This window comes from Pyrenophora tritici-repentis, chromosome 1 (genome assembly GCF_003171515.1).
Source record: "Pyrenophora tritici-repentis strain M4 chromosome 1, whole genome shotgun sequence".
NCBI lineage: Eukaryota > Fungi > Ascomycota > Dothideomycetes > Pleosporales > Pleosporaceae > Pyrenophora > Pyrenophora tritici-repentis.
Window position 1 is genome coordinate 5,005,134 of NC_089390.1, and position 20,115 is coordinate 5,025,248.

General features: G+C 52.4%; 8 protein-coding genes across 8 annotated transcripts; 5 read left to right on the forward strand and 3 right to left on the reverse strand.

The window, feature by feature from the left end:
* Window positions 1-645: 645 nt before the first annotated feature.
* Window positions 646-2,138, forward strand: PtrM4_019650 (WD40 repeat protein; the record flags this gene model as incomplete). The annotated part of the gene is made up of 3 exons (XM_001931827.1): window positions 646-683; window positions 738-903; window positions 957-2,138. 3 exons carry the CDS (start codon window positions 646-648, stop codon window positions 2,136-2,138), a joined length of 1,386 nt encoding a protein of 461 aa, XP_001931862.1.
* An 802-nt stretch (window positions 2,139-2,940) lies between these two features.
* On the forward strand, window positions 2,941-3,363 carry PtrM4_019660 (uncharacterized protein; the record flags this gene model as incomplete). The annotated part of the gene is made up of 2 exons (XM_001931828.2): window positions 2,941-3,034; window positions 3,221-3,363. 2 exons carry the CDS (start codon window positions 2,941-2,943, stop codon window positions 3,361-3,363), a joined length of 237 nt encoding a protein of 78 aa, XP_001931863.2.
* A 952-nt stretch (window positions 3,364-4,315) lies between these two features.
* Window positions 4,316-4,652, reverse strand: PtrM4_019670 (uncharacterized protein; the record flags this gene model as incomplete). The annotated part of the gene is made up of 2 exons (XM_001931829.2): window positions 4,316-4,592; window positions 4,642-4,652. 2 exons carry the CDS (start codon window positions 4,650-4,652, stop codon window positions 4,316-4,318), a joined length of 288 nt encoding a protein of 95 aa, XP_001931864.1.
* Window positions 4,653-5,306: 654 nt separating this feature from the next.
* On the forward strand, window positions 5,307-7,195 carry PtrM4_019680 (DUF1421 multi-domain protein; the record flags this gene model as incomplete). The annotated part of the gene is made up of 2 exons (XM_066103368.1): window positions 5,307-7,104; window positions 7,146-7,195. 2 exons carry the CDS (start codon window positions 5,307-5,309, stop codon window positions 7,193-7,195), a joined length of 1,848 nt encoding a protein of 615 aa, XP_065965570.1.
* A 1,678-nt stretch (window positions 7,196-8,873) lies between these two features.
* Window positions 8,874-10,026, forward strand: PtrM4_019690 (solute binding protein; the record flags this gene model as incomplete). The annotated part of the gene is made up of 4 exons (XM_066103369.1): window positions 8,874-9,027; window positions 9,111-9,440; window positions 9,505-9,544; window positions 9,771-10,026. The coding sequence occupies 4 exons, from the start codon at window positions 8,874-8,876 to the stop codon at window positions 10,024-10,026; spliced, it is 780 nt and encodes a 259-aa protein (XP_065965571.1).
* Window positions 10,027-11,042: 1,016 nt separating this feature from the next.
* Window positions 11,043-11,559, reverse strand: PtrM4_019700 (uncharacterized protein; the record flags this gene model as incomplete). Its single annotated transcript, XM_066103370.1, has 3 exons — window positions 11,043-11,126; window positions 11,153-11,370; window positions 11,436-11,559. The coding sequence occupies 3 exons, from the start codon at window positions 11,557-11,559 to the stop codon at window positions 11,043-11,045; spliced, it is 426 nt and encodes a 141-aa protein (XP_065965572.1).
* Window positions 11,560-12,528: 969 nt separating this feature from the next.
* PtrM4_019710 (Xan-ur-permease multi-domain protein) lies at window positions 12,529-14,622 on the reverse strand (the record flags this gene model as incomplete). The annotated part of the gene is made up of 6 exons (XM_001931833.1): window positions 12,529-13,217; window positions 13,266-13,759; window positions 13,897-13,993; window positions 14,095-14,346; window positions 14,397-14,487; window positions 14,539-14,622. 6 exons carry the CDS (start codon window positions 14,620-14,622, stop codon window positions 12,529-12,531), a joined length of 1,707 nt encoding a protein of 568 aa, XP_001931868.1.
* Window positions 14,623-17,124: 2,502 nt separating this feature from the next.
* PtrM4_019720 (DUF607 domain containing protein) lies at window positions 17,125-19,241 on the forward strand (the record flags this gene model as incomplete). The annotated part of the gene is made up of 4 exons (XM_001931834.2): window positions 17,125-17,500; window positions 17,548-18,380; window positions 18,432-18,686; window positions 18,945-19,241. The coding sequence occupies 4 exons, from the start codon at window positions 17,125-17,127 to the stop codon at window positions 19,239-19,241; spliced, it is 1,761 nt and encodes a 586-aa protein (XP_001931869.2).
* Window positions 19,242-20,115: the final 874 nt, after the last annotated feature.

Here is a 20,115-nt window from a genome sequence, read left to right on the forward strand (position 1 = left end):
GATGAGCACCATCCATGCGCGCATGCACACTAGTGCCAATGTTGCGCCATTTGGCGCTGATGGATGTGCAACGAGTCGTAGGAGCGGGAGCAACGTACCGGAATGTGTCAGTAGGTCTACGCACGGCTTATATTTGCTTGTGAGACGACTAAAGGGCACAGGTGTGGTGTGGTAGCAAAGCCGTACGGGTAGTGCAGGGGCGCGGGCTATCAAATGTGTCGCTCGCTGACTGCGTCATGCCACAGGTGCAGTGCAGATATTTGGGTGTTGGGCTGGGGCTGGTTCCCGAGGCGACAGCTACCTCAGATTCGCTGCTGGCTGCCACATCCCTGCAGACACATGATAGAATAACCCCCCCATACGTCGACCGTCGACCGTCGACCACGTAGACCTGGCGCCAGCATAATTGCTTGCTCCCACTCAATCGCTATCTTCACCGCGCGGCTTTCTCTCGCTCCCCAAACAAAGTACCCAACCTACCGCCCAAACCCCCCCGCCAGCCGTAATCCGCGCCTCGCCCTCCGCTCACCGCAATTCCCCGCGCCCGCCAAAAACCTCCGCACCGGCCGCTAGAATCTACGCACAACTGCGTGACTTTGCATGGTGGAATCTTGCGCCAGTCGCCTATGAGCCACCCATTCCGCCATGAGCGCGATATTGACGGACCGGCAAGCCGAGGAGTTGTGAGTCTTGCGAGTCGCGGCACATGTGGGGAGCAACCACTAACGGCGATGCAGGCACAAGGCCATTATTGCATATTTAGGCGTCATAAACGCGCCCAAGACAGCTGAAGCTTTTCGAGAGGAAGCAAACGTCTCGGCCAATTTCGACGATGCCACACGGAAAAAGTACGAGGGGCTGCTGGAGAAGAAGTGGACGAGTGTGGTGCGGTTGCAAAAGAAGGTAGTTGCGCCAGCTTCCATCGTCAGACGTCTTTGCTCATGTCTTCTTAATAGGTCATGGAACTAGAGCAGCGCAATCAGACCCTGCAGAGTGAGCTGGACTCCACAACTCCCACCTCTCTCCTCCGCAGGAACCAAGACCCCGCCAGCTGGCTACCACGGGCCCCAGCACGACATACCCTCCAATCGCACCGCTCCCCCATCACATGTGTCGCATTTCACCCCGTCTTCTCCTCCCTCGCATCTGGCTCTGAAGACACAACCATCAAAATATGGGACTGGGAGCTGGGAGAGCTGGAAAGGACCGTCAAGGGACACACCAAAGGCGTTTTGGACGTTGATTTTGGCGGCCCAAGAGGTGGAACCTTGTTGGCATCATGTTCGAGCGACTTGACCATCAAGCTGTGGGATCCCTCGGATGAGTACAAGAATATAAGGACATTACCAGGCCATGACCACTCGGTATCTGCCATCCGCTTCGTCCCTAGTGGGGCTGCTGGATCGCCTTCGTCAGGCAACCTACTTGTTTCAGCGTCTCGAGATAAAACACTACGAATATGGGACGTTACTACAGGTTACTGTGTAAAGACAATACGGGGCCACGCCGACTGGGTGCGAGACGTGGCCCCAAGCTTCGACGGAAGATGGCTGCTCTCTGCAGGGAATGATCAAACCGCTCGACTATGGGACGCCAGCTCGGGAGAGCCAAAATGCACTTTTATCGGCCATGAGCATGTTGTCGAATGCGTCACGATAGCGCCTCCGGTGTCTTATGCTAACCTTGCATCGCTCGCTGGCCTGAAGAAACCACCACCGCTAAGCAGCTCAGCCGAATACATAGCCACCGGGTCAAGAGACAAGACAATAAAGATATGGGATGGGCGAGGAACCTTGATCAAGACGTTGACCGGCCATGATAACTGGATTCGATCACTGGTTTTCCATCCCGGCGGAAAGTACTTGCTATCTGCTAGCGACGACAAGACAATTCGATGCTGGGATCTCACCCAAGAAGGTCGTTGTGTCAAGACTGTAACTGACGCGCACGGCCACTTTGTCAGCTGCATGCGATGGGCACCCAATGTCATCAAGGACGTACCTGTAAATGGAGACGCGACTAACGGCGCAACAAATGGTTTGAGCAAGAAGAAAGAGGAGGAGGCGGCCAAGGCTGGCATACGATGCGTGATTGCGACTGGCTGCGTTGACCTCAATGTTCGCATCTTTGCATCATGAGGAGTTTGATATCATTTGCTGTGTTTTGCAGTATTGATATTCGCACACGCTCTTCATATGGAAAGTTGGATGTTCGGATGGCAAGAGGCAAAGATCCTCTTACCAAATGAAACTGTACAGCTTCCAGATTTTATGACTTCATGTAAATACCCAAGTTATGCGCCATGATAGTCCCCGCACGCGTCATGTTAGCAGCGCTCATAGGAGAAGCACAAGGAAGGAACATTGGGTCGGCGTCAACTGGGAAGGAGCGGTATAGAATCATTCGAGAGGCGCAATCAGTACGTTACGAAATCAAACCTATAGCTCCTCAATTGTAAATGTTGGTTCGACGATGCACATCTACAGCCGATAAGTGCCTTGTCTTCGTGTGCAGAACAGGACTAGCCCCGCCGTGCTTAGTCATACCGCGCTAACGGAGCGGAAAATTTAGCTCCAACCTCCGATAGCTTGAACTTTTCTCCAGCAACCTGCAACTTCTCTTTCCTCACACACCGCACTGCGCACAATCAATGCGCAACCACCACGCAGCAGAACGCTGTCTATGATTACGCGGCTAATCTTCCAGCTCTAACAACTCTGCTACCAGCATGGGTTGAATTCAGTACGTACCACCATTTCCACTCACCATCCTACTTCATGATGATTCACAAAGCCAAAAACAAATTAGAGTCTTTGACCTCTAGGGGAATGAAACTCAAACTTTTGCACGTCAGTCTGAACACGACTGTTCTTCTCACATTATTCGCGACATCTGTGAAAGAGCATCTAGCTAACAAGCATCAAGATTAGTTCGCACGCAATGCGACATCGCGACATCATATGGCTGCAATGCGACCCTGCCGTTGACTGGCAGTTGGCTGGGCACTCAAAAGCTCAGCCTCACAACGCGACTGGTATGTACCCACCTCTCTCTTCGCCCAACTCTTCCAATGATGATCTGTGTTGCTTCGGCACGCTGGAAATTACCGACCAAGGCTTCTGCCTATGCCGATAAACAAGGCTGTATCTGATATCAATCCTGCACCTCTTATTTTGCTCAATGCTCTGAGAAGCTTTGGCTAACTCTTGGCGTTGCATAGGCTACGATGCTTCGGCGAACCAAATGGTATGCACCCTCTCTCGATTCCAACGACTCGAACACTATATGATGCTACGGCACTGGGCTCCGACAATTCGTGACGGATACGCCTATTTCGCAGGCCTCAGAAACCTGCTTGACTGATACTGTTCTACCACTTTGCACGATTGTTCAGGATAGCTGTGCCCTAGCTAACAGCTCATCAGTCGGTGCCGCCGCTGTGGTATATGCCAGGATACTTGGTAAGTGTCCATCCCGCTTTCTCATACCCCACGAAATGATGAACACTTGATGACGAGTCCGATGGGTTCGCCCGGTGAAGACTTAAATCAAAATATCCATTCATGTCAACTGATCCCAATCTACCCACTCCACTTGCTTTACCTATCAAGAAAGAGTATTTTGCTGACATGCCTCAAGTCCCAGAATCATCACCATCCAAACGGTACGCTCATCACCTACATCCTCCCTCGAAATGATGATCCGACGAAATCAAAGACAAGCATATGTCCAAGCTTCGGCGAAGACGAGAACCGTCATGTCTGATCCGCACTCATCGCTTTCACTCTTCATGGTCACGATACACAACAGCAACTGATGAGTTGCATAGGGTCGTCTCATAACGATATGTGACATTCATGTAAGGTAAGGCAAACACCTCCCTTCCCTCTTCCCCTTCTAAGATGAACAATCAATTTATCACGACGGTCTACCGAGCTACGGCAATGGTGATAATTGCCTGTGACAGGGCATGAATCTGATCAGCACATCTCACATGCATAGTGTTCTCCACTAGTAATGTACTCCATGCTGACTATCCATTCAGATCTGACACAGTTCACTCGTGATATTTGCAAGCAACCACGTCTTCGCGCATCATAGGCAATCGTGCACATGTGATCAAGTCAAGGAAAGAAGTATATCATTCGCATCGCAACGGCTTCCGTGCCTCGGATATTTCCACAGTGGTCTCTAGTGGAGTCCATGGTTCTACTTGATCCCGTCAATCCGCGAAGCTTGTGGTTTGCTCTATCCGCATCGGCTATAGAGCCTTGGCCATGACGCCAACCACTGTCCATAGTCCAATGAAAGCAACTCAGTACAATCCAATTGTAATATCTCCGCGAATTCGTGCCGTCAAGTGAATCTCGGCCTCCAAATCAAGCTTAATACCGATCAACAATGCGGCGTCCTTTTGCTTGCCGTTGTCGTCAACAGGACCTTTGATGATGTTTCCAGCAGGCCGGCTGAGCGATGCTGAAGAAGGAATAGGGCCGACTTTGGAGTTGGGAGAAATCTTGCGACCGCCGGATGCTTGGCCGTCGCTCTCGGTGTCGGAGCCGTAGGCGGTGGGACGAATGGTGGTGGAGTCGCTGACTAGAGTTAGCAAAAGAGAGTCTCGTGGTGCATTCGGATGCTTACAGAGTAGACATGTTGCTGATGGGATGAAGAGATGGAAGTTGGAGTTGAAGTCGTTATTAACAATTAGGTTCAAACTTGGAAGGCTCCTGGCCGTTGCTTTGCAGGAATGATTGTGGGTGGTGAAGATGAGATGCAGGTCAACTGTACTGGCTTTCCAAACGAGGTATATTTTTGCCTTATATATCTGGACGCTTCTCAGTACTCTAACAGCACGGATCCTAGTCTAATTACACTGCACCACCTTGAGTGGAATTCTCGAAACCGCTGTTGTGGCATTCCTGCGTTTTAGGCCGGCTGTCATCGTCCGAGTCTCGTACCAGCACCTTCGCAGTACGGAGGTTGGATGGTCGAGACAGCTATTCGCCTGAATATCATGGGGTGATATTATGCTTGTGGTCGGATCACCCACGTGAAGCTGAAACGCAGGGCTGCCACGAAGGAAGATGGGCGTCTCAAGTTGGATAGCGCAAGTCCCCTGGTCGAAAGAGAATCGAATGACTGGAATTGTGAGGCAAAGATATCGTTTTGGCTAGTTACAGCAGTACGCATAGACCATTCGGTTGCAGGCAGTATGGACCAGCAATGGTGAATGTGGCAATGCGGCCTAGATACCCATGCCGAAGTCGACCACACCTTAGCAACAGCATGTACACGAAAAGTTACACATGGTACTCTCAATTCTCATCGCGGCCATTGTCGCACCCGGATTACTAGGCTCGCAAGAAGCCATCCGACAAAGCCAGTCCAAGGAAAAGCGAGAAGAACACCGCGCCCGTCGCTGCAACCTCATCGCAACGTGCGTCAAGTCGTCAGCGCGCAGCCGCGAAATCAACGGCCGACAAGTTGTCCTCCGTAATGGCAAACTATGGATTGATGCCGGGACGCCGGACGGTAGTCCTTTAGGTCACCCTTATGCTGGATACTATCTCCCCTACCCCGACACAAAGTACGAAGGTCTCGTCACAACAATTACCGACGTCGCGCCCATTATGAACTGGGTGTATATCGACAAGACCACATGTGAAGCCAAGTACGGCGTCCGCGCTGATGCGCAACCGAACCTCACAGGACCTTTTGACTGCACGCGCCAGGATCGCCGTCTCACATTTGACGGGTGGGAAGGTTGGTGCGCAGTTGAGGAAGCGCCGGGGCTTTGGGGGTTGTACTTTGACCTTTTCGACGATGGACTCAAGTCTGTAGTGCAGCCTGGTACGCGCGTCTTGGAGGTTGAGCTGGGGAGGAAGGAGAAGAGGTTTCAGAAAGAGGCGGATGCTAGATTGGGGGATCAGACGACCAAGAGGGAGGTTGATGCGCAGGAAGAGGCGCCGGTTGAGCGACCTCTTGGAGGTGAGGCCCTGGTGGAGAAACCCGGGGTTTTTGCTCACGGGGAAGAGAGTAATGAGGTGGCGGGGGGTGAGAGGACAGATGGGGGGGATGATGGGGGTTGGTTGAAGCCGTTGAAAATTCCGAAGAGTATCTTTGAGGATCCGCCGCCAGTTATAGGGGGAATGGTGTTTAGTATGAGGACGCCAAAGACGCCACCACCAGCTTATGAGCGTGTAGACAGTGAAGAGGAGGAGGCTGTGCAGCCTGTACAACGAGTGGAATCCAATGTAGTGTCTGCTGAGGATTCGAATGAGCAGCAAGAGAACACGACATCATTTGCGGTTGAATACGAGCAGTTGCCACGTGTTGAGGAAGATCCAGGGTCGGTACAGTCGCAGTCGATGCCCATCTATGAAATACCGATCTCGCCAGATAAGCCAGACTCGCCGCCTGCAGAGCCTGATGGACGACCGGATTATGAAATCCCAGCCTCACCGGATAAGCCTGACTCTCCAAAGGAGAAGCCTCAACTGAAGTCTATCGAGAAGACATCAGACACTCCGCCAGCTGAAAGGCAGACTACACCGACAAGCGAGAAGAGCATTTCAGCAATCAGTGAAACACTATTCTCTCAAAGCAAACCGGGTTCTCCAAGGACAGCAACATCTCCACCAGCAACACAGCAAACCACACCGAAGAGCGAGAAGCGCGCCACCCCCAAACTAAACCGAAACAGCGGAACGCGAGCACTCGCCCAAGCTCAATTGTTTGAAGCTCTGGCAGCGGGGCAACTCCCCCGCGAAGAAGTCCAGAAAAGGTTGACTCAACGTGGGTCCCGTGCCAGCAGCAACACCTCTTCCCTGTACTCGATCGAAGACGAAGCATTCAACGCACCAGTGCCCAGCAAGACGCCGGAACTATCCCCCACGCCTCCACAGCTGGAGATACCACAACAGGAGAAGGTGTTGCCAGCCTCTCGTGAGACGTCGGCGACCCCCGAACCCCCTTCGGGCCTTTCCGTCCAACAACCAGTGACGCCTCCACGCCAACGAGCGCCATCTATGCGAGCTGATCCTGCTGCAGCTTTGACCAGATCGGTATCCAGTGCTAGATCTCTGCCGCGACGACCGAATGAAGGTAGAGGGGCGGTTCCACCATTCCCGGTGACTCCTGCTCAGAGACCAGTATCTCAGCGATCAGCGACGCCATCTTCAAATCGTCTGCGTGATCGTAATGCGTCTCCGCAATTATCTTCCCCGAGACCGGATGCTTCGAGAGAATCACCTAGGTCTTTAGTGATGCGTCAGAGAGATCGCGATGGTCCTGAACGGTCTTCAGTGTCGAGACAAAGTATGTCGAGAGAATCACCTGGATCTGCAACACCATCATCAAATCGTCAAGCAGACCGTTCCACGTCTTCACAATCCACATCGCGGCCAGATACATCCCGCCGCTCGCCTAGATCCTCCACACAATCAGTAGTGGAAAGACTATCTTCCACCCCCACCCGTCTGAGAGTTACAGAACGCTCTTCTCCCAGACCAGATGCTTCAAGCAAGTCCCCTAGGTTCTCCCCGCAGGTCGGTCCGTCGAGACCGTCGCTCGCTCGGACTATGACGAGTGGGAGGGCGAACCAGGGCATGAGTAGTAGACTTGGGGGCAGCGTGGATATGGGGAATGTAGTCTTAAGGCCGGAAGATTCGGTACAGGGTAGGCCGAGGGCGGGGACGGTGGGCAGGAAGACGACGTCTATTTTGCTGAAGGAATTGGATGATTTGGTTGGTATGGAAGGTGGTGGTGGTGGACAGAGAAGGTGATTAGTATGCGCTAGGATGGAGGGATGGGTGGTGAGATATAAGCTGAAGATTTGAGATGTTTGATATAGTTATATGAGGGATGTAAGAGTATATGATGTTTGGAAGTATATCGGTTTGCTTGGAAGCTTGGTCGTGTGTAAGAATAAATGGGCTGTAGGAAACTATGAAAGTATACGCCTGAATGCGTCACTTTTCCAGATTTCAATCTGAACATCAAAATCTACCTAAATATCTATATGTGCCATCTACGAAATGACAACCTCATCTCAAGCCTCTTAACTATCAAGTTCCGCGCTAACCCAAACAAGCCCCCCACTCCTCACCTCACCACCACCATCACCACGACGCATCTAGAAGCTACGCCACACCCAGCATATCCCCAAGTGACGCAAGCTCCCAAGTTTCTACTCGCCTCGTCCCGAGCCACAGATCTGCCGAACTACCCGACTACAACCGACCAGGGCACACCCCTAGTAATGTGCCGGCTTTGCGACATGAAACTCGGCCCACCATCGACCGACATTGTCGCCCGCATTTCCCACAAGTCCATCCTGCGACGCAGGTCTCTAACACGTTTTAGCAGCGAACACATCGTCGCGGACTTTCGGGTGAGGAATATCACGCGAGCAGAGGGAGAGTTTGGGCCCTTTGAAGGATTTGGTACGGTTTATGGGTGTATGGGTGTGTGTAATATGGGGTTGGTAGGGGTATGGGGGTGTTAAGCTTGTAATCTTCTTTCTGTTCGAACGGTCGTTCTCTTTCGTAACTATACTTCCTTACTTTGTTGTTGTTGTTGTGTGTGTGATGAAATGGGTCCTGTTTTCCTTCCGTCATACTAACATACTTGGATGACCCGGTCTGTCTGCCTGAACAGGACTTGACATTTTTGTTTCTTTTTCATCATACGCTGGGCGCTGGTTATTTGTCAGAGGGGTTTATTTCGCCTAGCCTGATCAAATTTGCGGGAGAGGAGGTGAGGTGAGAGTGGTGTATGCGCATAGCGAGGTTCTTCGCATACACACCCACACATACCGAGAAGAAGACAGAGAAGAAGGGAAAGGAAAGAGAAAGAAACCACAGACACATATAATGGACGCATCAACACGCCTGTACAAGCGCCTCGGCGAAATCCCAGAAGACCCAAATGACCCAGAGAGTCTAGACGATCTCATCGTCTGCGCATTCGGCGCATTCGAACGGTACTATGTTTGTTGGAAGACTAAAGGCGGGGAATTTAAATCAGGTATGTCTACCCCCTTCTACCCATCCCATCCCATTCCTTCCTCCCCCCGTTTTCCATCCAAACTAACACTCACCCCCCAACAGATAGCTACGACCTCCCGCCCGCCCTCCGCGACTTCCTCTACCCAGACCCCTCCAGCGGCATAACGCGCGACCACGCCTCCCTACAAGTAGTCTTCGGCCGCGGCGAAGAATACTTCGCGTCCGACAACAACGGCAAGCTGGAATTCAAAGAACCGGCTGAAACCAGAAAATCCTTACCTCCTACATCCAACGGTGGTGACAATGATGAAGAGGGGGGTATTACCAACAACAATACCAAAGCGGATAGACAAGCGCTTCGACGATCACGCACAGTATCTTTCCTGCGCCCACTGTCCGAGATGAGTGTTCGATCGGATACGAGTTTCGGGAGTGAGACTTCATCTTCTGGGTCGGGATATGGACCTGGGTCTGGGTATGGGAATGGATGGAGTAGTAGGAATAAGAGATCGAGCAGTTCGGCGAGTTCGACGAGGGTGAGTCGACCGCCTAGTCTGAGCTTTGCGAGCTCGAGGTCGAATTCGGAGGTTTCCATGTTGGGGATGACGATTGTGGAGGGCGAGGCGGTGCAGACGGCTAGGCCGGGGTGGATGCAGATGGGGAAGATGGGGGAGAAGGAGGGGGTGGTTTCTGAGGAACAGAATTCTCCGCGGCAGGGGAGAGGGGATGTAGATGGGGGATCGGAAACTGTGTTGACGACAGCACCGGCACTGATATCGACATCGAGAACAGCACCGACGAGCTATCCATCTACATCAACGACAACAGCGCCATGTACATGCGGCTGCCACGCCCACGCCCCCTCCTCCACCTCAATACCAACCTACACATCCACCTACACATCAACATCAACATCAACCTCCCCACCACCCAAACCCCGCCCAACCTACACCTCAACCTCCACGCAAACCACCCCCCACTAACCTCAACTCCCACCCCCGCGCCGCCCTCCGCATAAACACCTCCACGCCCTCCAACTACTGGTCCACGCAAACCCCCTCACATGGCGATTACAGCGCCATATCGCAAGCCTCGACGTCTTTTTACAGCGACTACGATAACACATATTACGACGACGCGTACTACGAGGACGACGAGGTGGAGGAGGTTCAGCCCGTGCCGATGGGGCGTATGTCTATGCTTTTTAGTAAACCGGGGTATCAACTTGGTGATGGGTTGATGGGTATGGGGGTTGGGATTGCGTGGGACTATGTGGATGAGGATGAAGATGAGGGTGGGGGGTATGAAGACAGCGAGGAGGAAGGTGTGGTGTATGAGTATAAGGATACATTTGGGGAGGAAGTTATGCGGTGATGAGGTGACGATGATGTGAGGGGCTATGGGATATCAGATATGTGCCCGAGTTTCGTTTTCTAGATACCTTTTTCTCTGTCGTTCGAGCTGTAAATTATAATATTGGAAGGATTCTGGATGGAGTGTAGCTGGGTCTAAGTTCGGAGAGCTTGCAGAGGCTTAAGCCTTATTAGACTGGGTGTGAAATAGTAATGTGGAGGGTGGTTTTCTTAATTCGTCTTCTTCGTCGTCGTTTGTACACTGGTTTGAGTTGAGGTTATTAGTATGCCCGAGCCGTCTCCTCGAACGATATATGCCATGAACTGTTCATCGTAACTCTCCCAAAGCTACTCACAACACATACATTCCCTCTCTTAACCCAACGCACCCGCCCCCAAAACCCCATCATTCTCCTCAATATACCTAACCATATCATCAATCGTACACACTTTTATCCCCCACTTCTTCCCAAACGCCAAGCACTCATCCCTCCTCATCATACCACCCCCAACCAACTCGGGCTTCCCCTCCACCTCCTCCCCATCAGTAATCAACTCACAAATCACACCGACAGGCTGCTTCCCCGCCAACCGACACAAATCCACCGCCGCCTCCGTATGCCCCCGCCTCTCCCTGACCCCGCCATCCCTCGCCTGCAACGGCAATATATGCCCAGGTCTCCTAAAATGGCTCGCTTTCGCGCTGGGATCCGCCAGCATCCTGCACGTCAAGCTGCGGTCCGTCGCCGAGATACCCGTTGTAACGCTGGGGTCTGCAGCGTCGATGCTGACGGCGTAGGCGGTGCGGTTCGGGTCCGCGTTGTCGGCCACCATTTGCGGGAGGTGCAGGGCGGCGGCGCGCGAGACGGGGAGCGGTGCGCATATGTAGCCGCTGGAGTAGCGGATCATGAAGGAGGCTTTTGAGGGCGTGAGGGCTGATGCGGCGATTATTAGGTCGCCTTCGTTTTCGCGCGAGGGCGAGTCGAGTACGATTACGAATTCGTCGTTTGCTGGGGAGGAGGGGTTAGTTTTGTGAGGGTTGGATGGCGGGGTGGAGAGGAGAGGGGGGACTCACCGAAAGCTTGTATGACATCTGGTATCGAGTCGAAGGCGGGATGTGAGGGTGTAGAGTTTGTCATGTTGCCGTTGACGCCGTTTGTGCCGTTGACTGGGAGGCCGTTTTGTTGCTCTGCAGGCATGATTCCTTGATGTCTCTTTTTTTGCCTTCTAAATTCCTCTCTCCTCCTCTTTTTTCTCTCGCGACAGCAAAGGGAAAATATAAAAAGGTTGTCAGGGTTCCACAAACACCGCGTCTTGTGTCGCCGTATGTCGTGCTTCTCACAACACTCGCGCAAGATAACTAGCTCTTTTGCTTAGAAAGGAATGTCGTAAGCAACTTTGATTATCCGCTTGTTGCCGTTCGTTGCGTTGGTCGGACGTCGGAGGGGCTGGGGGGGTAAGTTCGGAACACCGACTTCTTCTCTGTAACGTGACACAAGTTTCTTCGTCTCTGAGTAAAGCCAAAAAAAAGACCCTCTTTAATATTACTTTTCAAAGTCGCGTGTCTAGGGAATCTCCAGTTTAAAATACTCGACGTGTGTTAGGAAGAGAGGTAGTTGCACTTGCGGAACCGCCGTCTCCGACGTGACTGGAGGGGGACCTCGGCCGGTTCACGCCCTGCATCGGGGCTATTGCCAAGCGACCGCCCCGATGTGGTCCGATTGCCGATCTGTGGCTTGTGGCATGTGTTTGCGCAGGCACAGTAGCCGTAGGTACGTACCGGTTTGTCGGCTGACAATTCTAGACGCTTTGGTGTGAGGTGGAGTTGTCACATGTCATGGACTGGGTGGCTTTGAGCCATGGCGGCGCCTCTTCACAATAAAAATTCGGCATTATACGGTAAAATCACATGAGGTCAGAACGGGACGTGAATGTGGAACGCGGGGTAAGTGGTCAGTGTGAAGTACAGTTAATAACACAAGTGAGGGTATATATAATCGAAGCCCTAAAGGCTCAGCCTGAGCCGTACGTCCGTCCATGTACAAGCGGCTCGACCGACAAACTACGCCATGCAAAAAACCCGCAATGGAAATAGAGGTCTGTTTCAGCCTCTCTGAAAAAGCAAACAAAGTGCAGTCGCACGCTGAAAACAGACACGCAAGTGCAAATCAAGCCTGCTTATCCGTGACATAGTCCTTCTCGTCGTGGACCGAGTCCTCGCCACTGTGACGCTCCGAGACGCCTACAGTCTCCGGGTTGCCGTTCCAGAAATCCTTCTTTCCGCTCGTGAGCCTCTGCACCCATGGGGGTAGGAAGCCTCCCTCGAGACGCCATGTCCAGTGCTCCTTCTCGTCCTTGTTGGGTGGCACGATACGGCCGCCAGAAGCAATCTCGATGAGCCAAACAGTCGTGTTGATGAGGAGGTAGGTGCAGATACCGGCGATTAGACCGTAGGCGATGGAGTATGTGAAAGGCATGATGGCGATGGTGAGGAAAGCGGGGATGGAATCGCCGAGGTATCGCCAGTTGATGTCCTTGGCGGATGTGGCCATGAGGGATCCGACGATCACCAGCGTGCAGCCAGTAGCCCAAGGAGGGATGGAGGCGAAGATGGGCGCGAAGAAGATGGAGATGAAGAAGCAGATACCAGTGAACATGGCAGTAAGACCAGTCTTGCCTCCTTCGGAAATACCAGCACCGGATTCGATGTATGCTGTAACCGGAGGGCAGCCCATCAACGAACCGATGGAAATACCGATAGCGTCGACAGAGTATGCGATGGACGAGTTCTCAAAGTCTTGTGTACGCTCATCGATGGCGCCACAGAAACGGGCCATGGAATAAAGGGTACCAGTGGCTAGGGATGTTAGTATGTAAACTGAATGATGATATAGTCTGCACTTACTGTCGAGAATGTCAACGTAGAGGAAGGTGACGAACGCAAGACCCCACTGGCCAGCGTGCTCCGAAATGTTCCATTCCTGAACAGCCAAGATCTTCTTGATCGGGTGGAAGGTGACAATTTGCTTGAAGAAGTTGAAAGCTGAGTCGCCAGTCTCGGTGTGGGGGAAGTAGGTGACACTAGTTGTGCGTGGCCAGGAGATGATGGAGACGAGGAGGATACCAATGATGATCGCACCCTTGACGCGGTATAACATGAGCATAACGGTGAGGATACCACCGCAGAAGATGCCGATCCACATGGTTGGGCTCCTCATCTTGACTCCTCCTGGGCAGACACCATCGACTTGCTGCGAGGCAAGACATCCGCCAAGTTCCAATGGGGTGGACTGAGCTCCGGTGATCAGGCCGATACCAGCAGAGTATGCGAGACCGATGATGGTCAGATAGAGTCCAATACCCACACCGGTAGCAAGCTTAATGCTAGCGGGAATAGCCCTGGATACCGTTAGTAAGTTGTAAGGGGTTGTCGATCTGTCAGGCAGATATGGGTTGTACAGCAGATCCTGCCGATCAAGCTGTGACACCGTCACACGACAGTGACATGTTGGACAATGGGGAAATTGATAACATACCTGGCAAGCCACTGTCGAATTCCAAGGATAGTAAGACCCACGAAGACGAAACCCTCAACGAAGACGGCGGTAAGTGCGACCTCGTATGGAACCATGCCTGGAAACTGATCAGCAACGTTTCACGGTACGACTACGGCCAGTCCTGATTGGGAAGGCGAGCGATGGCTCCACAGGGATGGGAAACAATGTTTGACGTACCAGTACCATGGAATCCGACTACTGTGTAAGCAAAGTAAGCGTTGAGTCCCATTCCAGGAGCCAGGGCAATGGGCATGTTTGCAAACAGACCCATGCAAAACGAGGTCAGGGCGGAAATGGCAGCTGTAGCGGTTACAAGATCCCGCTTGACTTCTTGGACACAAAGGGCGTATTCGGCGTTGGTATTGCAAACAGGGTCATCTGGGAGTCCTGGACACACGCATGTACCACCAGTGTCGGACACGATCGAGGCTACATGGTGATTAGATACGGGGTTTCAGCGCCAGATATTGTGAACATACAGTTCACCGAGATGATGTAGGCCATGGCAAAGAAAGTAGCCAGACCAGCGCGGAACTCTGTAGTGAAGAGACTCCCCTTTCGCTCCTTGGGCTATGTATGTTGTCAGTACATCTTGTCAATCTCAACTGACCATGTACGTACGTGACCAGAACCCTCGAGACGAAAGTATCTGCCGACGATTGAGCTCGCGACAGCGACATTGAGCTTGTGTAGAAGCCCGGCCATGTTGCAGAAATTTCAGCGATCTCCGCGGGGGGCAATCGCAGAATTGGAGATGGCAGCTGCGAGGGTAACGGTAATGTCGTTGAGAGTTGACCACGCAGCGAAAGGATCGACGTATGGCACTGCCCAGTAGCCTGGTGACGGCGAAGCGAGCTTTTAAGTTGAGTGAATTGTATTACAGGGCCTGGAGTGTATCTAAGACGGTGCCGCACCAAAAAGATAAGGACAAGCGGCAACCGCAACCCTGTCGCGTTCCTGCTCCCGCAAAGGACCAATGACCCATATCGGGACGGTGGAGCGTTGCTTTAGTTGGGATAGTCTGGCAGCCCACGCGAGCCCACATGGCGGAAGCTAGCGCGTCTCGGCGTGCTGCGCGTGAAAGGGCACCGGCCGCTTCCTGAGTCCAAGCCTGGGGAACGCAATTGAGGTTTGGTACTCCAGCAGTCCAGCTCGCCTACTCAGTCTTCAGCCGTGACCCTGGCGCCTTGCCAAGTACGCGTATCGGTGCTGAAGGGATTCGGAGGTCGCCGAATCGTGCCTGCCGCCATGGCTGGTGGGGTTCGCCTCTTCTATCAGTACGAATCTCTGTTATCGTGGCTGACAGAACAGCACCGGGGCGCATCTGGACGATTGCAAATGGAATTTCGTCAAGAGCTTCGGGCCTATGCGAAAAGGGCAACATGATAGGAATAATGTGGACCTATGAGCCATCGGGGATGCGCCTAGTCGCGTTAATCGAATTTTGATAGCACCAAGTGGAGTCTCTAGCAAGCCTTCCGCGCCTTTCCAACTGCTGCAGCTGTTGCTGACCTGCATATGTATGTCTATCCGTCGCCCCTCATGGTGTAACGCATCCATCAGATTTCTTTGTTGGTGACACCAGTGACTCTGTTGGGTATTTGAGTGATGAGAAACCCGACAGTCAGGGCGCGGGTGACGGTTAACCACTAGCCTTCTCTGCCGGCAACTGGGTACATGGCACGCCAGCAACCATCCGACCTGCCCGTAACGACGCACCGGCGGCTTTTCCACGCACACATCCACCAAAGAACAAACTCGTCGCTTGCACCACCAGCTGGCTCGAAATGACCGGTACATGGCTTACCTGTCGTCTGCGTAGCCCACGCCACCGGGCAAATGTCGCGATCCAGATTCGATAAACTCTAACTAAAAGACGCCGTCTGAGTGTTTATTACTTCCCGTCAGGAGCACCAACCTGGATTGAGCATCCCGAAGTAGCACGACGACTACACACCCTTCGAACACAAGCCCAGTGGTGCGGCAATACCATGTCTCGCTTCCCATAGAGACAAAAGTAATCATGCATCATTTGATCTTGTACCACTCCGCCTCGGTCTACAAAGCGCCACCATCTCCTGTTTCTTTGTCTCGATGCACTAGGCACCATCTATCCGCACCTCCATGATGATCGCCGACATCAAACGCCCAAAGAGAGTATGTACCTGTTGAGCCCGGCTTTCCCTCCGACGCGCGACGGGCCGTAGGAGGTTAGAACAACGCCGCGTAAATCCATGGCCATTAGCGCTATACCAAAGGCCTTCAATTTCAAGAGGGCCCCCTTGCGGAAGATGTGAAGATGTATTTGGAAGTGAGACTGAATGTCACCGATGCGCAAGACTACGTAAGCTGTCAACAATTAGGTTTACATCCCAGCCTATATCATTGTCGCGACAACAAACAAGAGTAGGTATGCCGACTTGGAAATACAACAATGTTTCAGTCTGGTAGGCGGGAGGCAGGGTTGTGGGGATATGTCCCGTGTGCACCAACATGTGGTCTACCCCTTGCGCTAGCAATATACGATACCTATACGCGGTTGGGAAAAGACAATATGGCACGTCATGGCCTTTGAACTAGTTGCGGGGTTGTGCTTCCCAGGGGTTCCTTTTCAGCTGGGTGATGCTCACCTTGCATGCCGAGCGCTATGTGTTGACTAATAAGTAGGGAGCTTTGTTCTCAATGCTAGGGATACAGTCGGGTCAAGCAGAGGTTAGAATCTCTCAGCTACATAAATTCTTCAGCTGTGACTCTACTCCTCGGGGCTGACTTTGTTCAAGATCAGTAGTTCCAGTGTAAGTATGGTTGGGGGCGTAGGACTAGGAGTACTACACCAAACTAGAAATTTGAGCTCTGCCTACTGCAAAACTCTGAATCCGAGACGATACTAGACTTGGTATGCGAAACAAAATCAGTCGATAATTTTCTGGATGTGGTTGGCATCTTCTGGTGTTTGGGCGCTGAACAATACGGTTCCGTGGTGTAGCCCAGAGATATCTTCACAGCCACGCAGCCGCAGCCACACTTTTGAGCCACTCGATGCATAATCACCAATGACGTACGTGTCATCTTTCAATGTTCTGCCCTGCTTGTTTGTCGCATGCAGATCTGTCCCTAGGATGACAGCTGCATAACGATTGAGCTTCAATTCCTCTCCTTGTGTCCTACTCTAGGTTCGAGATTGCCTTAATAAGCCAGGCGTTAATTATGAGGCACCGACTCTCCGCGCTGGCCTCGCTCCCGCGCGTCACGACATTACCATCAACACGCTGTGCGCCCTATTTCGCACGCAATTCCCCCAGTATATTATCACGACATGGCGCATCCTCACGGCTTCAAAGTCTCGCAAACAGGTCGAGAGGCTTACGAACGCGTGCCGACAGTGTCAAGTACGGCGACTACAGCAACTCCAATGCCAGACCTGCTTCAGAGCTAAATGAGAAGATTACACAAGAAGAGAAGGATCATTTTGCAAAGAAGCTGCAGGAAGACAAGGGAAAGCAAATACGGACACCATGGCATAGAGAAGGAAGCGACACGCCGCCTGTCAAGCGGCAGAGGAGCGCTGGAGCGATGACCAAGGGTACGTTTTCGCAACCCATCAACAGCCCGGTAATTGACATGAAATAGGCAAACTACTCACCACACCCTCACGTATGCTCAAGATTATCCTTCCACTAGTGACGACCGACCACAACACCGACCGCAAAGACATCGAGCCGCTAGCACTCCTGGTACACCCACAACAACCCATCTCCTACCTCGAACGATTGATACAAGCCGAGCTCCCTACCATCAAGGACAAGGATGGGCGTGAGAGACAGCCTAACGTATACTTTCGTGCCGAAGACTCAATGCAGGAAGAGGCAGAGCCCGAGGAAATGGAGAGCACCCCAGTCAGCATCGACAAGGAAAGTCTAAGCCAACAAGACGGCGAAGAGGACTTTGAGCAGGTCGACGAGATCCGCATTGACGGAAAGACGCAAAAGACCGGGAAGCTGAGCAGAGATCGGAAGACACCGGAAGAGGCAGAGGAACTGCGAGGCGGACCCGGAAAAGGAGGGGTGGAATCGTACTCGGGACAGGGTCACGATGCGCCGGCGGATAAGCAAGGATCACGCAAGTTCGTACGATGGTCTTCCTCAACCGAGATTGGCGACTTTATCAGAGATGCCGCTCGAGGACAGGAATTCGCTATTGAGATTGAAGGTGCGCCGCAAGAGATCCGCGTAGGTGTTCCCAGCTTCGCAGACCGGACATACTATCTGCGCATGCGTCTGCGGAAGACATCGCGCAAGATTAGTTCCATGGCAGATATCAAGAAAGAGTGCGATGACCTGGCCAAGAACGCAGCTAAGAACGTCGCAAGGGCTGGTTTCGCCGGCATTGTAGGATGGTGGTGTGTGGTTTACTACCTCACGTTCCAAACCGAGCTGGGCTGGGATGTCATGGAGCCCGTCACCGTAAGCATTTTCAATATCATTCCTGAAGAAGTTATCTAACATCGCCCATAGTACCTTGTCGGTCTCTCCACACTTATCGGCGGTTACGTATGGTTCCTCTACCACAACCGCGAAGTTAGCTACCGCTCAGCCATGAATTTCACCGTGTCGCGTCGACAGCAAAAACTCTACCAACAACACAACTTCGACTTGCCCAAATGGGAAGCGCTGATTGAAGATGGAAACGCGCTCCGAAAGGAGATCAAGGCCATTGCCAACGAGTACGATGTCGAGTGGGACGAGCTGGACGAAGAGAAGGACGAGAAGGTGCAACATGCGCTCAAGAAAGAGCGCAAGAGGAAAGAAGATAAGAAGAAGGAGAAGGATGAGGTGGATGAGGATGAACCGGAGCATGAGGAGCCTAAAGAGAAGAAGGATGACAAGTGAGATGGGATTGTTTGAGGCTATTATAGCGATTCCCTGGGTTCATTTTTGACTTTATTGTTTGAGCGCGGCGTTTGATTGCATCCAGCAAGGTCGACATATCCCGTCATCACAGACTGAATATCAAATATACAAAACAAGATCACATCACCGTCACAGCAATTTCCCTTTTCCCACCCACTACGTCTCAAACCACTCCAACGCATCCGCCTCCCCAAAAACCGCCCTATAAACCCTATCCCCATCTTCTTTCACAACCTCCTCAGTATGTATACTATGCAAACTATACTCCCTCTCCTCCAACTCACTCCCATCGGTGCCTTCTTTCGGTCGCCCAAAGATCCGAATATGGATGTAGCCGTCGTCCAGCGCGGGCAGCCGCACCTTGCCGAAGAGGTGCAGACCGTAGGCCGAGATGGCTACGCGCACGCTGGTTAGGTCCGCGGCGGTGAAGGAGGTTAGGTCGGAGTTGGGGAGGTGGTGGACGCGGGAGAAGTAGGTGGGCTCGTGTTCTAGAGGTGGGAGTGTTAGGTTGGTGGATGAATGGGTAGGGGGGAGGGGAGGGGAGATGAGATGAGATGAGATGAGATGAGATAGTAAGCAGCGAAAAAAATCCTCCGACAATCTTCTCTGCAAAGCAGCGTAGCGTAGCTGATCAAACCAACAACACCGTCGCTTCTTTCCGCTCACGGGGGTGTCATAAAAGACCCGACACCGTGCATGTAGACTTCAGCATAGTGTCAAATTTTTTATGACATCCCCGTGCGCTGATGACGTGAGGCGACGGATGAGAGGTAAAGGTGAAGAAGCTCAGTAGAGCTCTCGTCAAAAGCGACAGATGCGATGCCATCAGTGTGTGGGGAAACAAGCCACGGGAGAGAGAATGCGGGGAACGGAACGGAACCACCACTACTTACTATCATGATCATGCCTCAACTTTACAAGTTCCTCCTTTACACTGTCTAGGATTGAGGCGAATGCATCGATGGAGCCTTGATGGGGGGCGTGCGCTGGGCCTAGATCTACGGTTTCTGCCGTTGCCATTGTGTGGGGTAGCGTGTGTGTGGGTGTGAGTGTGGACGGATGATGGGCGGACACGGAAGACGGAACACAAGAGCCAAGAGTCGTCTTGTTTTGAGCACGCAAGCTGACGAAGCTTATGGTCGCAACATCAAGTTGTACATTAGTTATGATAAGAGTAACCGTAAAGGGTGTTCGGTAACGCTGAATTGCTGATCACTTATGTTTGATGATACGGTTCAACTCCACATGAGTACCACAGTTGCTGGAGGAACACAAGAGCACACGTGGC